The following is a 17,255-nucleotide window of genomic DNA, read 5'->3' as shown; positions in this document are numbered from 1 at the left end:
TTACACTTGGAATACTGTTGCATTTCTACAACATATTTTAATCATCATAATGTTATGTCAACGAGTGTACATCTGCACTAACAAGAAATGTTTTCCAACTTCAGCAATGCATTTCTTAATGTGATCTCACTCTGGTGCTGTAAAATTCCTCAACATAAGGTACCATTTCCTCTTCTAAATCTATAGAAGGAGCCCGCAGGCTCAAAAGTATGGAGTGTTTTCCGGGGGGTCTGGCCACTGAGGATGTTGAGCTAATAAAAAGTGACACTCCCCGAGAGGAGACAAAAAGTTGACATGAAAAGTAACAATGACACTGAAGGAGCTATAAACACATTCAGACAGGTAGACAAAACAACAACCATCATTCTTTGTGAGCTGGTTGCCTTGGAAACCAGCTCACAAAAGGGAGTGGACCACCAGGAGGTCAAAGTTCAGTGGGTCATGGTGGAAATGCATTCTGGGGTGAAAGGACATTTTGCAATGAAATATATGACAAATTTTATCATCAACAACTTGGTTGTTAATGTTAAATTTTAAATGCAACTATCAGTTTCTTTGTGCGTAACATGTATAGAGGATGATACAGTTTGAAAAGGACTGTCTAAGCTCATAATGTCCATCCAAGGAGCTTCCAACCTTGCTCCGTTTTTCCTGAAATAATTTTATTTATGAATCCTGGTTTATGGTCCCTAGAAATCTAGAAGTTGTGCTTGTAAGAATAATAAACTCTCTCTGCATGCACACTTTTAACTGCAGCAGTTCTCTGCAAACTGGTGTTTGAACCAAAATCAGGTGTCTATTAACAGATGTTGTTCACAACAGCACATGTGGTTAACTGGAAGTCATTAACTAAAATGTTAGACATCAGACACACATAAATAGCCTTGACTGTGCGGTTTATATGCTATCTAAAGAGCACTTCTGTTATAGCACAGCTTGAGAACAACTGCTGTGAGAACAAAGAAGTGAGGTAAATATTGTTCGCTGAATGGTTCAATTGCCAAAAATATAAATGTCTCTTTGTGTTCTGTTCTGCATTAATGAGGTGATAGTTAGTATCTAAGCAGCACAAACCTGCGCCTAAAACATTGCATGTCATTGTTTAGGGTTACAGCACACATATTGGCCCTATTATTTTTTATTATGAGGGGGAGCAATTTAGTGACTCGATTCTTGTGTTTAGGGCCTTGAACATCCTGGCACACAGTATGACTATAGATGAGTAAACATGTTGTCTTTGCTTTGAAGATTTTGTGCAAAATTATGGATATTTTTCCTCTGGAAGGTTTGGAAGTAGACAATATCATTAATAATAATAAATGGGTGGGAGAAATAGTTCCAGGAAAAATATAATTAATTGTTTGCAGAATACAAACAACTCAAATGACAACTGAACCCTTGTATGAATCACAAACATGTTAGACCGTCTTGACATTTTGTTGCCATAACAACTGTAAAAACAGGTATGCTGGAGATGATGTCTGAGTGTGGAGTCAATGGGCAGGTACCGTACTTACCAGCTGAGAAGCCTTGGCACTGGACTGATACTGCTCAGTCAGTGAGTCAGTGATGACGAACAAGACAGAAGCTGTCACTCAATGCTGGAGCTCTTCTTAATGTGTTTCTTAATGCAGCTTCTCAAGGCTGATTGTTTTCAGTGGAAGCCCTGCACTCATTCAGCACGTCTCATATGCTTATATCCTGCAGGGAAACTGAAGTCCTGTGCTAAACAATAAATCAGACCCCCTCCTTCTCACTCCAATCCTCCTATTTTCAGTCATCCATGTCGGCCAGAAGAGGGGGTATTTTACGGTAAGCCTGGGCCCCCTGTTTTGACAGGGGTAGTAAATTGATAGCAGGACTGGTGGAGCTGAGTCAACAAGCAGCGAGATTTTTTTTTTGTGTGTGGGGGGGGGGAAGAGAGAGGTGGTTGGCCAACCTCGTGCTACTCTTCTGGGCTGCTGGGAAGCTGCAAGGAAATCCTGGCAGCTGTAATCTTTACTGGAAGATGTTGAGATGACCCCTTTGCCTTGTGTGTGCGTCACAGAGAAAGAGAGAAGCTGGATTCGGTGTACCTTACTTCCTCACAGCCAGAACTTCACTGCTCACAGGCTATGAAAAGACTTCGCTCCACAACAAGAAAGAGTGCGAGGGAAAAGGAAAAGATAGGCCTTGTTGATGTTATACGTAGGGTGAAATTACAGTTGGCAGTGGTGGGGAGGAGAGTGTTATATGGGAAATGACAATGAAAATACAGCATGTGGTATTTAGGAAGGAACAGGGAGGAGACAGGGAGGGAAAACAGTAAGTGAGTCACTACAGTTTGTGTACACAGACAATAAAGTTTATCTTCCTCCTTTCTTCTGTCATTTTGTCTTTAGCTTCCTTCCTATGCCGTGCATCTCCCCTGCCTCTCTCTCTCTCTCTGTCCTTAAAAAGGAAAAACAATTTGTCAAGGCCCCATCTCCATTTCCCGCCCCCTTCCCCGTCCTTGGACTTGAGTTCTTCACTATTATGTTAGTTCACCGCCTGAGCAGACCGGTTTGCTCAGTTTTACAATAGGACCCAGGCTGGCAGACGCACAAAGGTGCTACTTCTTTACTTGGGGCCTGCAGAGAAACTGAAGGAGGGTATTGTTGACAAGCCCCGGCATTACATCAGCCCAGACATGCATGCAGACACACACATACGTTGCACAAAGAAATCACAGCAATAGACACATACACACATCCATGCAAGCTGTTTATATATTCATATCTGTTTTTCTTTCCCTCTCCACACGTATGTCCACACAGGTATGCAACAAAAACAATGAGGTCCTGCTAAACTGGGTCACCAAACCTAAGTGACTGTTTGTCACATGCCCTCACTTCCTCATAAGAGAGGTTGTTTCTTTTACTAATGATTGATAGGTTAAATAGAAGGTTTCACAGCTTTTCCTCTGGAGACTTTTATCCACATTGTTAACTGTGCTCTGCCGTAACACGTATGGAAAAACACGACAGCTATTTGTTTGGTCTCAGAGTGAATTTTCTCTTTCAGAGGACCAATGTTTGATCAACACTTCTTTAAACTTTCAGTTGAAAGGCTGCGTCTGTGTGTAACTGCAACATAATATTGATACAAAATGCTGCGCATGTGCCTTTTGGTGTGTTTGAGTTACGTGCTAAATGAGAGTTGCGACACAAAAGAAGCTTGTCTGTCTTTGTGAATACAAACACGGCACCACTGTGAGTGCTCACAGTTGAGACACAACATCCATTCTGCACCATTCACTGAGAAGCAGTAATAAGTAGTAACACAGAGAACAGATGAAACTCTTTTACCACAAAGTGAGTCTATTTTTCCCTGGGTGAATATGGTCAAGACCGCCTCAAGTTGTCGATTGAGCTGGGACTAATTCAGTGTTTCCCCTTTATAAAGCTAATGCAGGGAAATTTGTGGTTTGGTGGTAAAGGCAGTCCCTGTGTTTGATTCCTAAAATCACCCATCTACACTTCATAGCGTACTGTATCACTGCTCACCCCGAGGCAAAGCTCACTGATACACCTCTTTTCTTTGAGTTGACAGGCCTGACAATGTCAGGCATGCAGGAATTGTATGCACAACAACTCTTGCAGTTTTTTTTCTGCCTCTGTGCGATGCTCTCTCGGACTCATTTTCTTTCACTTTTTCAGATGATGTCAGGAAATGCCAGTGGGGAGAGACCTCAAGAGATCCTCCCGCCATGAAAAAAAATGTGTTTTCATGAGATGGAGAAGAAACGGCTTTAGAGCATCAGCCGAGGGGATGAAGGCACAGAAAGGGCCGATGAGGTATCGCCTCAAGAATCCTGATTAAAGTGCGGTCCACATAAAACTTGTTTCTCGCCTTTTAAAGCTGCAAAATCATTGCTTTAGTTGAGAAATCGACACGGCATGCATTCAAGTTAAAAATTTTTTGGTGCAAAAGCTCTAAAATTCGTTGTCATCAATCCCAATCTTTTGGTAAAACTGCAGAGCCTTGAACAGTGTTTGGGTGATACTTTGGTGCCAAAACTGTGGGCTACATCTCTGCCTCACTTCAATCCTTCCCCTTCAGCACCTCGTCCATTGAAATTCCACTCCTTCGGCTGAGTTTGTGAATGAGGCATTCTTGCATATCCATGGCGACCGATCTCCAGACTCTCTGGAAAGCTTGCATAGAAATGAGAAGTATTAATGAAAGACGCCGAGGCAAGGACGCACGCGCGCGCGCACGCACACGCTCTTTCTCTTCAGTGCGACAGAAAGCGCAAACATTCCCACGTGATGATGGAGTTTGCTCCCTCCCTCCCTCACTGCGCGCACAATAGCGCGCTGGTGCACCTCCACGCGCACACGTTCGCTGAGTGGAGTCTGAACTCGGTCAAGACTTAGAGGTTGTAGTCAACTTTCCACTGTAAAGACGTTGTTCTAAGGACCCCCCCCCACACACACACACACAGAGGAATACGGTATATTTGCAGTTGCCTGGAAAAGGGGAAAGAGAGAGCTGTTTTTTTTTTTTGTTTTTCTTTTTTTTTTTCCCCCTTTTCTTTTTCAAATGGGAATTACACGCGCGCGTGAAACTTTGGCTCACTTTTCTCCTCAGTGATCGTCAAGACTGTCGCTCGAAACATGCCGGAGCGAATAAGCATTTCGGACTTTGTGGTCCTGACAAACGAGGATTTGTCTTCGCCGGGGACTTCCAGTTTTCAGTCTAAAATGAGCGACTGTCGGAACACGGTTTCAGCCGTGGAGGAGGTGAGAGCGGCGGAAGGCGGTGGAGAGTGAGGCGTGCGCCTTTTGTGTGTTGTTTACCTGTCCATAGAGCATTCTAGGATTATTATTATTTTTTATTTTATTTATTTATCTTTTGTCCCCCCCCCCCACAATACAAAAGCTAAAGCTACCTAATGCTAATTGCAACAGGACAAATGTGCAGAGGAGTAGGTGCAAGTTGTTTCTGTCTGCACACAACTGGTGTTGGGGAGAGACACGAAAAGCCTGTGGTGTTAATTTGAAGGGTGTCTTGTGTGCTCCGACTCCACCATCTTGATGTAATCGGTGTATGGTTTTTTTTGTTGTTGTTTTTTTTGCACTGTCTGCAAATTGTTGTGTTCTCTGCACTGCACTTCAGGAAAGCCTGGATGGTACCATGCACAGTGATTGAGTGCAGGCTGGCCCGGTTCAGCACAAAAAAAAGAGAGTAAAGGTTACGTGAGGTAATGTAGCGTAGGGATCGTTTACTTGGCCTCGTCTTCAGTCTCAGGGGGGGTGGTGGGGTCAGACTGAGAAGGGCCACAAACGGAACACATCCATGGCAGCCCATAAGCAGACATGCCAGAAAGCTGTATGGGCATTTGACAGAAGGGGGGGGGGGGGTGTTGCGGTTGTGATTGTAAACATGCCCATAGTGTTTGTCCGTGTTTGCAAGCATGTCTGAGGAATAGTTTGTGGCTCTTTTTTTTTTTTTTTTTCCCTGTTTGAATTGTTTCTTTGCCTCAAGGCTTGTTTGAGATTGTTCTGTGTGCATTTGTGTTTGTTTGAAATCTCTTCCGAGAGCTCCACGGGCAAAGAAGGAAACAGGGGAGGCTGCCACGAACTCCGCCATAAAGCAAATAATTCAAGTGTGCACACACCAGTTGATCTTTCCTTGTTTGTGTTCCTTGTGACAAAACATTATGGATTAGTGGTCTGGTGTACAACAGATGGATTTCTGCTTTTGGTTGGAGTCACATCACTTTGAATCACGGCTAAAGCTGTTACAAATTGAAAACCGGGGAGAATTATGCTGGAATGAGATGCACCGTGTTGGAAAATGATTTCTCATGCAATGGCTGTTTGACCGGAATAAGTCTGGGTAAAACTTTGAATACTTTATTTCATGCGTCCTTTAGTCCTCGCACATAGCCGGAGAGAGATGAAAGGTGTTCCTCAGGACTTCCCTGTCAAGAAACGGTGACATGGAGACTGCTGAATCCTGGGTTTATACAGACAGCAGTTTTAGACAGCTGGCTGTTGCTTTTTTATCTGGGACTCATGTCCTTATTTTTGGGCACGACACACTGGAAAACACATAGCTGGGATTGCTGTTTGGGGAGGGTCATGCTGGAATCCTACACACACATGTGCACACCGACAGATGTAAGTGCAACAATCTCTGTATAGATAGGCGGATAGATAGATGTGGTTATTATATTTAGTCTGCTCAGCAAGGGCTCGCTTGATTAATGGCCAGAGTAATGTGTGGGCATGTGTGTGGTTTATGGCATGGGAGACAGAGAGACCATTTAGCCCCCCCCTACACCCTCAGCTACTTGGTACTTATTTCTCCTGATTAGAGACAACTGTAAATGAAGAAAGAAATAAGGGGTTGCTTCATTTCCCACAGCTACTGTATAAGGATGTATGTTTCCCAGAAATGTTTAAGAACAGATTCAAATAAAAAAACATTTTTAGTTTAAAGGAAATAGTTGATGTTTACCAAATGACAAGAGTGTCATCATCTGTGGTAAATACGGGTCAAGTATATGTATGCTGCCGGCAGTTGCATACACACCCTTATAGCAGGTATACACAACCCTGCTATGTGGGCACAAAAAGGTGCAGTAAAAGACACTAGTTTCTCAGCACAAACACGCGTAGGGGTGGAGTTATCCTCTCCAGAAGGGATATGTGTAATGTTCTTTGACAGTTTGTCTGTCTCGACCGATGGGTGGGTTGCCTGTCTGTGTGTCCTTGTGTCCTGATTTATTTCATAAAATTAAACAAACATGTTTCATTGACCTGCACCAGCTTGTTTCCGCTGTGGACACCATGTCTGCCAACCAACTTACCAAGCAGAGGAAACTAACGGCAGCATCCGCAAGCACCTCCCGTCTCCAGTCTCCTCTAAATCTCTTTCCCATTCTTCGCTGCCTGTAGCGTCACATTACACAAAACCCACACACCACCTTTTAACTAACGAACTAACACTTAGGGAGTGGACTTGACCAGGAAGGACTGGAGTGTGTAAACAACATAATATAACAAGGCAGAGTTTCTGTTAAGTCTAGATTACTGGCTCATTAAAGCTATTTTTGAGGTGCCGCAAGTCTCGCTCATTGAAACAAGTGACTTGTGTGAGGAGAATAAACAGGAAATAGTTTCAAACCTTGCTGGTTTTGAAGAGATCGAATGTTTAAATACAATGAGGCCTTTTGACTATCTGCATCATGTCTACATCAGGTCCTATTTTCTTGCAGAAGTACCCCAATGTGGTTTCAGGGTGTGAACTCAACTTGAAAAATGACAGATGAAATAAAATGCATTGACATCATTTGGGGCTGCACATGAAAGTGTAAGGCAGATGATTGTCATGTTGGTAAATGCTTACTCACCTGTTTGCCTGAGTCACAACCGTGAGAAAATTTAACAGACACAGTTTCTCAATTGTGTTTCTGGACCATGTACAATATAGAAATACATATCAACATCACAGTTATACTGCAATATATGCAAGAAGAGATACGTTTTGACAACCCTTAGGATGTAGTCATTTTAAGTGCAACAATCTTTATTGTATTTACTTGTATTTGTCTCTGTTTCATTGCAGTCTCTGGAGATGGACCTCACAACTCTGCAGAAGATGAAGAAGATTATCAAAGCTATTCACACTTCTGGACTCTGTAAGTGTAAATATATGACGCATACTATTGTCTCATTCACACAAGACATCCGTGCTTGAGAAAACAATTAAAGTCCAAGCCCTCCTGCTAGTTTTTTTTTTTTTTTTTTTTTTTTTTTTTTTTTCCCACAGCTTTCATACACATTACAATTCATCACCTTAAAACAGTCTCCTTACTATCTTTTTTTTGGAACTTGTATTAACACCTGGACAAGGTGATGTGCAAGAAAACTCAACAAATGCATAGCAAGTTGGCCTTGATTTGGCATTGTTTTGTCAAACCACTGTCTTAGAATAAGCTTTCCCATTGGGATATCGTACATAAGTTATGCAAGTGTAATAATACATTGTTACACTCGAACTTTTGGCAACTTATGCCACATAAGAACTTAACAAAATCCATGAAGAGTGATTTCTGTCACTAAAATGAGCTATGTCGCCACAGTAGCGATTTTTCGGATAAAGGTCAACCTCTATTATGGTGGAATAAGCTGTTCACTGCATAGGGGAGCCTCCACAATTCATTGTACAAGCCTGGTTCAGATGACATCATCAAGCTGGAGTGGGCAGTGGTGTTTATGAGTGAGGCCCCTTGTTATGGGACCGGGCTGCGTGGGATGACGGGTGATTGTGTTTATATAAAATGCAAAGTCTATGGTTTTGTGGTGTATGTATGTGTGTCTGTGTTAAAGTAAATGGCATGTGTGGTTTTGGCAACAACACGGTGCTCAGTTCAGTGACCACTAGGTCACTCAGTGATTGTTTTCCGAGTCTGCGTGTGTCATGTAGATATACGTCACCATAACTGGATCTGTTACATGTGAGCATGCATAAGACATGAGTGTTCACCTCAAAAATGTCGGGGAGAAACAGAATAACTGCCTGAATTATTTTTTTTATTGTTATTTTTTATTGCTTACAAGCCTGCTTCCCTTTTCGAGGCCTCTACTCATAGTTTTTAGTAAAAGTGACTCAGCGAGCCAGCTGCCTAGAATTAGGCAACCAGATACAGTCAGAAGGGCTACAGCATCTGCAGAGAAGTGCTCCATCATTATTACTTCTTTCCTCTCCTTCTCTAGTTCCTCCACTGTATCTAAGTAGAATCATATGGGTTAGTTCCAGTAATGTGACATTAGGTGGGAGCCCCCCCCCCCTTCAATCATTATGTTGTTTGAATCCCTTAATCTGTCCTAATGTTAATCATGGATCAACGGTCTGACTCACGACGTGCTTCATATAGATCAAGTCGTACGCCCCCTCCTTCCCCCGTGCTGGCCGGTTGGCTCTTGATTGTGTCACATGCAAAATCACACACACATGGTGAGATATTCTCCTCTTTCATTCTCTATTCCCATAAACGCTAAATACTGCTTTTCTGCCAAGATGCTGTGGCTTGTGAGTCTGTGTGTGTTCTGGCAGAGCAGCGAAAGAGCAGAGTTGCTCTGGTGGTATCTGGCAGTGAAAGGTCAGCTGTAAAATCGTCGTCGGAGCTCCTCAGTGACTCAGCTGTTTGTTGTTTGGATAGTTGCATGCATGTAGTTTGTTATAATATATTTTAATGACCACGCAAAAGAGCTCAGTTCTCCTACTTCCCCTCTACCCTGCAGTGTCGACATTCCTGAATACACAAATACAAAATGTTCAATTTTGTTGCTCTTCAGCCAGTTAGTACAACTGTGTCAATCTGTCTCCCAGCTGCAGTCAGTTGTCTTGAAGTGGAAACGAGAGCAGAAGAACTTACTGTACTCTTTCTATTTATGATTGCTTTTGTCTGTTTAGTCGGCTATGGGTGCTTCGACAGAAGCCTGGTACAAATGTTCCATTACTACTACATTACAGTGAATGAAGTGCCATTTTCCATCCATCCATTATCTATACCCGCTTTATCCTGAACAGGGTCACGGGAGGGGGGGGGGGGGGGGGGGGGGGCTGGAGCCTATCCCAGCTCACTTTGGGGAAGGCGGGCTACACCCTGGACAGGTCGCTAGTCCATCAAAGGGCCAAGACATAGAGACAGACGGCGACATTGCTAACAACTGCACCACTGTGCCGCCCTTTGTTTGGAAATTTCACTTCAAATTCAATTTATTTCCATTTGAAAAGGGACACTGTATATTGATTGTATATATTTATTAGCATGTATATTCAAATGTGAATGCACCCGAGTTAGCCCAAAAACGTGTTTTCTTCCACAGTCTATTCACCTGATGTTGTTTGGCATCCAGACATAATCATGATTATAACTCCTTGAATTGCAACTTCTGTTTATTTGTCTTCATTTAAGCATCGCTTTGAAATAGTTATAGAGTAAAATCTCATTTAGTTCAGTGTAAACCAAAGTGGTGCTCCAATTCTTTCCTATATAAATTCAACAGACTAAGAGCCTACTAAGGTCATGACCTTTGGGAAAGAGACCTACAAGCCCAAGAGAAACATGGTTCTCTAAGTGTTTGCCTGTCTCCTGCTCCAGGATGGGTGTAAACCGGTACTAATTTATCCCACATGCTTGTCTTGTTAAAATATTCCTGAGGCAGCATGGCAAGTCAGCCTGCCTCTTTCACATTTTCTGCACATGTAACGAAAGTTTAAGTCGCTTTTTACTGTCTGCCTCTATAATCACCTTCTGTGTGCATGTCTGTGGTTTTTTTTTTTCAGCACATGTGGAAAACAAGGAGCAGTATACTGAAGTGCTGAATAACCTGGGGAATAGCCACCTCACTCAGGACAACAATGAAGTCTCCACAGGCTTCCTCAACTTGGCTGTCTTCACGAGAGAAGTCACAGCCCTCTTCAAAAATCTGGTGAGAAAAGAGTGGATGAAAAGGGGAAGTGGCCAAATTAAATGTCTACTAAGGAGTTTCATTCATGTACACAAAACATGAAGGACTTCTCAGTCCATAAAGCTTGTCCATTACAGGGAAAAAAAACAAAACTCCAATGATTATATCATCTCAAAGTTTTAATAAGGAGTAAGTAAATCAGCTAAATTTAGCAAACACTGTGTGTGTGCCTGCACGCATACATGATGCACGGAGGAAAGGGGTTTTCAACAGCTGCATGGTTGCGCCTTTTGAGTGGGGCAGTCTGGAACCCTCCCACCGATAGTTTCTATGGCGATGATAATTCATCCCAGACCTCGGTGTGTTAGTCAGCACATGCACACACTCGCCTGCTCACATACTGCTTACAACGTGTCAATCAGGGCCTCACAGGGAAGACCAGGCCTTACAGATGTGAAAAGGAAGTGGATCAGAAAGACTAAAAGGTCTTAATGCAGTGTTTTTGCGATTGCGTACTTGTGTCACTGTCCCAGTGTGGCTATAAACATGCATGCATTCATCTGTCATCTGTTCAGGTGTTGACACTGGGAGCTGGTATTCCCTCTGTGCCAGAACTCAATGTAGTAACTATTAGTTACCTCACTGCTTGGATGCCAACCAAAACAATCCTACCAGTCTCCAGACCTCAGTGTCAATATATCAAGGTTAGCTCTGCAGTCAGCTTGCGGAAGTGGTTGTACATTATTTATGTTAAGAGCAGGGGGCAGCTTGGTTGTAATTCACCAAAATTCATGGAAAGGCTGCAGTTTCCTTCACAGAGAAACTCCGTAAATTTGGTCAACTGGAGACATGTGGAAATGATGAATAATGTATGTAGCCATGATGGATGCCAAAATAATGATATACAGACATGGGGGAGTCTGTAGTAATTATATATTACTTTAAAGTGCAACCTGTGGAAGTAATGATGGCTGTTTTGTGATTTATTCTCCCCAGATCCACAACTGAGTTCATGTCATCTGCATCCAAACCCCAAATTAACCTGAACTTGCACTTTACTCTACACAAATACTTAATTACAATCATTGTATCATCATCCCACTCGGTTCCAAATGTTGTAATGGTCTGGGTTATTGCCCAGTTTTTTCTTTTGATCACTCACCAGTTCAAAGTGACTGCATCACCATGTTTTTGGGTCATCCACAGTCATTCCGAGAAATGAAAGTCCGTAGGGAGATACAGTAAGAGTGTGTGTTGTTTGTGTGTGCGATTGTTTGCTCATACTGCAGTCAAGAAGAGCCATGTGTGACGTTGTGTGGAATATTTTAACTTTCCTCACTCATTGTACCGTTCTCTTGCATGTTTCAGGTGCAAAACCTCAACAACATCATGGCATTTCCGTTGGAAAACGTGCTGAAGTCAGAAATCCGGGACAGCAGATTAGTGAGTTTGGAATTTATTACAAATTCATTTAATAAAAGTTAAACTTTTTCCGGCCAGACGGGTATACGCGTTATGATGACTTGCTTTAGGACAGAGACTAAAACTGCTTTAGAGAGAAAATCCATCCTTCAATAGGTCTCGAAAGTATTATCCAATTCTATAACATTGTACAGTTCTGTTTATTATTTTCATTTTTTTCACCACTGTATCAATAGAGACACTTGGTCTGGCAATATTGATAAACAAAACATTTTTCGCAAAACTGCATTAATATAGATATGCCACAATGCTGAAGGCCCACGTTACCCTCCTCCCCCATCAAAACAAAACAAAAACAAAACAAACAACAACATTTCAGACATCGTAGCTTTACAGAAATGGTAGTCAGATTTTAGTTTATTTTCTATTAATAAGGTCATGTGCGATCTATGCAAGATGCTAAATTTCTGTGTATATAGACACAGGACTGTACTGTCCAAAATGTATAAAATATCACAATGTGAAATCTGTTTTTAGGGTGGATTTCCTCTTTAAGAGGATAGTGCTGTCTGTCTGTGTTGTAGTCGCTGCTGAGCCAACTGAAAGATATTGGATAATATGAGGTTATTTATGCAGCTTAATGAGTAAGACCTTGCTGAGCTCCAGCACTGAACTTATCTGTTTTGCCCAGTATTTGGCCTTTTGATTTGCCATGCTAACAGACTAGAGAGTAATAACAGGCTAATGCTTCTGTAAGCTCCTGTCACTGCCCTGTGTTTTACACAGCTGATTCGACAGCTGAACATTGCTTCATTCTAACTGTGAAGGGAGGCATGGTGCCACTAAAATCCTGTTCAGCCAGAAAGCAGACGACTTTGCATAATATGAGTAACCATGTCTTGTTGCATTAACTGTCTGGCTCTACTCAGTCGGATATTAACCAGTAGACAAGGAAGTACTGTAAAACACAGCCTCACCTGTGTACTCTTAACTAATTATGAGGATATGTTATTGATGGAGGCCTTGTCTTGCCATGTCTTGCCATGTCTCGTCTCGTCTCGTCTCGTCTCATCTTGTCTCATCTTGTCTTGTCTCGTTTCGTCTTGTCTTGTCTCGTCTTCTTTGCTCTGCTGTGCTCTGCTCCCACAGGAGCTCAAGAAACATATGGAGAAGAGCTGGAAGGACTACGACATAAAAATGTAATTAACTGTACTCTTAACAGTTTGTTTACTTGCACTCATATGGCTGTTTGGTGTGAGAGTGTAGCAATATTCTTCATCTTGAAGCGTCCCTATTGTCCTGGGAGAAAAATAACTTCACGTGTTAGAGAGACATGACGGCTTCAAGAGAATCACATCACAGATTTACAGTTATTTCTCATCTGTTACTGGGTCACAGAAATTGGTGTAGCAGCAGGTTCATAGGATAATAGCTCATCCCCCATGGTCCTTCTCCATTACATTGCTATGAAATAAAACTGAGGCCCTCACACTTTACAGCCATCATTTGATCTCATTCTTACCGTGGTTAAAGTGTTTTATAATGCTGTAAGGAGATTACACCTCCCCCCATTGTCTTTCAACCAACTTCTTCTACTTCTGATGAAGGAGAATGAGTTAGTGGAAAAAAAAACAACTTTAGAATGTGATGAATAATAGCAGCTGTTTGTCATTACAGACAGAGTTTATCACTCAGAGTAAAAAAAAACAACCTGTGACACATTTTGCATGTAAATGAATACGATTTTCTGTCTTCTATCATTCTTTCTGTCCTTCCCTTCCCCCCATCAGAGGCAAGCTTGAAAAGGAGAGGAAGGAGAAGACGAGGCAGCTGGGGCTGATCAGGACGGAGGGTTCAGATGGAGGGGAGGACATGGAGCGAGAGAGGAGGACTTTGCAGCTGCAAATGTGTGAGGTAGGGGACTAGTGCCAGTCAAAATATCAAACACCAGACACCTTTCACATACCTGTGGTGGACTTAATTTAGTTCACATGGGTGGTCTGCCCTGTGGATTCCATATTCCATCCATGGTTGACTGGATGCCCAGGATTGTTCCCTTTTGTGTCTCTCCAGTATTTCCTATGATTTAGTTCATAAAGTTTTAACATGGGTTCAATTACATCTTGCAGAGTTCCAGTAGAGCTGGGTCATATACATTAGAAAAAGAAAAATTCAAAAGCAAGCAAACATCTTCATGACGTGTGAATGAAGGCCAAATTGGGGGAAATTGTTGTGAAGTGCACTGGCAGTGTCGTTACATATAGGTGGTGTACTAGTGTAAATAGAGCCACAGAAAACCCTGAGAAAAAAAAGTGTCCAAAACTGACTGAGACCAGCTGTTGAGACAAAGAGGAGAGGCAGGGAAAATGGAATTTCCACTTGTTGCAAGCCACCCCTAACCCTCAATCGCTGTCTTTCTTTCTTTCCCCCTGCATACATAGAAATGCTCAGTATATACACAGAGGAAAAACTTTGCTGAGATGCTTCAGCTACAGAGAGACAGATGAATTTGGACTTGGGTTTTATGGAGCAAAGACAATGTAGTCATTCCTTCCACACAGCTAAAACCTCATAGCTTTCCCTCAAAGCTCCTTTCTTCCTTTTAGAATATGAACTTAGACTGAAGACAGGATGGAAATGATTCACCAAAAAAATCTGCACTGTGTTTGTGTTTTTCATATTTGAGTGAAGACTCTTTACAGTTTCAGTTTATGAGGTTCACTGAGTAATGTGGACCCATCTGACCTTTCTATGAAGAGCTGTTATTACTGAGCTGTTTTTAACTGTTTCTCTCTATGCTTTCAGTATCTTTTAAAGATCCAGGAGCTGAAGGTGCGTCAGGGCCCTGATCTTCTCCAGAGCCTCATCAAATATTTCCAGGCCCAGCTCAGGTCAGTCTCAGCAGACATTGGTTTTTTTTTGGTTTTTTTGCATATCCATTTTGTGCCAGGTGTGAAATAAGAAAAAGAAACAAAAAATACAGACTTCTTCCTGGCCTAAAAAAACATATGGATTTGATCTCAGCTGAGCTTCTCAGTGAGGGATTCTGCATAATAGCTGAGGTTCTTTGGTTTTCTCTTCTGTTAACCATTTACTAATTGTAATCATATTGAGAGTTTGATGTGGGAACGGAGCTGCTTACACAGCTTCAGCATGTGATGTTTTGGTTGGTGCGAACTAGGATGTTTGAACTAAAGAACTGTATTGACTCAGCACTTGTTCCTTTTCTGATCTCAGTTTCTTTCAGGACGGGCTGAAAGCTGCAGAGAATCTTGCTCCCTTTGTAGAGAAGCTTGCCAGTTCTATTCACACGGTAAGCATACAGAAGGCTCTACTTTGGGTTTATCTCTCTACCAGCATGAATGTATTCAGTGTTTACAGCAGTAAATGTTAGTCCTTGTATGGCTGGAAGTGGTTTTGTTATCATCCAGCGTTGCTATCATTTTACACGAATATTTGTAATGATTAAGAGGTCAAAATTTATGGTCAGTGTGAGCGGTTGTTGTCCTATCTGTGTCAAACTGATCTTATCACAAAATGCCCACATATTCACATACCGTACTAACTGATGCTATCATATCCCCAATCCACCCAGCCCACACACACACACACACACACACACACACACACACACACACACACACACACACACACACACACACACACACACACACACACCATCTTTCTTTCTTTATTTTCTTTATTTGTCATCTGTTGCCGAGTCACACATTTTTTTAAACTGTGCCCAAAGAGGCTCTTGCAGTAAAGCCCTCTCTCGTCTTTTAGTACTTTCCTTCTGTAGCACTTTAACACTGTTACTCTTTGACAAGAGCCAAAACCTCAGCATCTTTACCCCTCTGTAACCTCCCCCCAGCTCAACCCACAGGCAGAGTCTGTAATTGGAGTCTATTCCCATAAATGCTGTCCCCTATTTCCAAAAGATGAAACTGAAAGTATCCCTCATTTTCATTCTTTCCTGAGTGCACTTCTATTTCTCCAACCACTCTGACATGCAGTCTGCACAAAATTTGACGTACTCCCTTTCCTGTGTAGAGCACTGGAAACAGACTGTTAACGTTAGAGGTTTACTGGGAACGTTAGAGGTTTTTCTGGTTCTTCATGGGCAGAACACAGACCCGCTCAGACATGCCAGACCTCAAGCTCAAGAAAGAAATTCAGATAGAATCTGTTATGTTCCAGAGAAAAATGCTTAAATATTACAGTCAAACCGGCTGATGATGCACGTGAGACCGGTCACTCTGCTTCTTCTACAAAAAAAAGCGAAACCCCCAAAGACTACACGCCCAAGTACTGAGCTCTGTTGTGCATTATTTAGGCCATTACACAAAGCTCTGATGGATTGCCATTCCACACCCAGAACAAATAACAAAAGCACTGTATATGATCGAATGAATATCGGAGAACACAAAACCTGCTGTTCTTCCAACTAATTATTTTTAATTGTTGCAATTGTGTGTGTTGTAGGTGCGTTTGGACCAGGACGAGGAGGTAAAACAACTCACTCAGTTGAGGGATTCACTCAGATTACTTCTGCAAGTGGAGGGGAAAGAGGTATGTTAATTTATAATGTATCAATATTATACTCTCCACATACAGTATAACCAAAGTAGCCTGAGTTGGCTCTCTGTAGCTTTTCTGTGCTTTAAAAAGTTTGGTGGCAGATGGCTTTGATTTGAAGCTGATCCAATTACTTTGTCTTGCCACAGTAGTTCTGTCTTGTTTTAAATTGTCGTGATCCGCAGAACTGGCTTGAAGCCTTTGAAGTAAAGTCCTAAATCTTTGTTTGTATCCTAGGAGTACCTGAATAGGAAAAATTCCGGCAACGGGTACAGCATCCACCAACCACAGGGAAACAAGAAGTATGGGACAGAGAAGTCTGGCTTCCTGCTCAAGAAGAGTGATGGGTGTGTAGAAGCATTAGTTAGTGTCAAATATCAGGATATAACAAGCTGTTAGAACGCAAGTATTGTATTGGAATTTAACATACTTGATACGTAAGGAGACAATATGGGTATTTTCATAATTTATTTGTATGATAACGGTAAAATGGGCTGTAAACTCATAAAAAAACATTTTTAATTTATCTTAGCCCATTAATAGGACAGATTTTTGTTACTGCAGAACTTAAGGGCTGATTTAAATTTCTACCTGTTCATGTTTTAACATTTTAAAGTACTCAACAATTCTTACTAACACTGTCAAAGTTAGAAGTGATCAGAGCTGGGAAAAGAGTAAGCAAGGATGTGTGGAGAGAGAAGGGCAAACTCGAACTCAGTCTACCCCAGCTGGACTTCATTATTTTGAGATGAGGATTCAAGCAGGGGCCCCTCCTGTGGAACTTCTTGGCAGACTGGCTAGCTGAGT

General features: G+C 42.0%; 1 protein-coding gene across 1 annotated transcript in view; it reads left to right on the top strand.

Annotated features, from left to right (window-relative positions):
* Window positions 1-4,351: 4,351 nt before the first annotated feature.
* asap3 (ArfGAP with SH3 domain, ankyrin repeat and PH domain 3) overlaps window positions 4,352-17,255 on the top strand; it is a 32,468-nt gene continuing 19,564 nt past the window's right edge. The window contains exons 1-10 of the mRNA XM_069152413.1: window positions 4,352-4,763; window positions 7,597-7,669; window positions 10,324-10,469; window positions 11,817-11,891; window positions 13,020-13,069; window positions 13,661-13,784; window positions 14,676-14,761; window positions 15,108-15,183; window positions 16,356-16,442; window positions 16,686-16,795. Coding sequence (XP_069008514.1) covers window positions 4,638-4,763; window positions 7,597-7,669; window positions 10,324-10,469; window positions 11,817-11,891; window positions 13,020-13,069; window positions 13,661-13,784; window positions 14,676-14,761; window positions 15,108-15,183; window positions 16,356-16,442; window positions 16,686-16,795 — 953 coding nt within the window. The 5' untranslated portion in view covers window positions 4,352-4,637. The remainder of the gene's footprint in view (window positions 4,764-7,596; window positions 7,670-10,323; window positions 10,470-11,816; window positions 11,892-13,019; window positions 13,070-13,660; window positions 13,785-14,675; window positions 14,762-15,107; window positions 15,184-16,355; window positions 16,443-16,685; window positions 16,796-17,255) is intronic.

Source organism: Embiotoca jacksoni, unplaced genomic scaffold (assembly GCF_022577435.1).
Source record: "Embiotoca jacksoni isolate LCO1_2020_lvr unplaced genomic scaffold, fEmbJac1.0.p SCAF_18, whole genome shotgun sequence".
Lineage (NCBI taxonomy): Eukaryota > Metazoa > Chordata > Actinopteri > Embiotocidae > Embiotoca > Embiotoca jacksoni.
The sequence above is the reverse complement of the archived record's forward strand: the minus strand, read 5'-3'. Positions and strand labels throughout refer to the sequence as shown.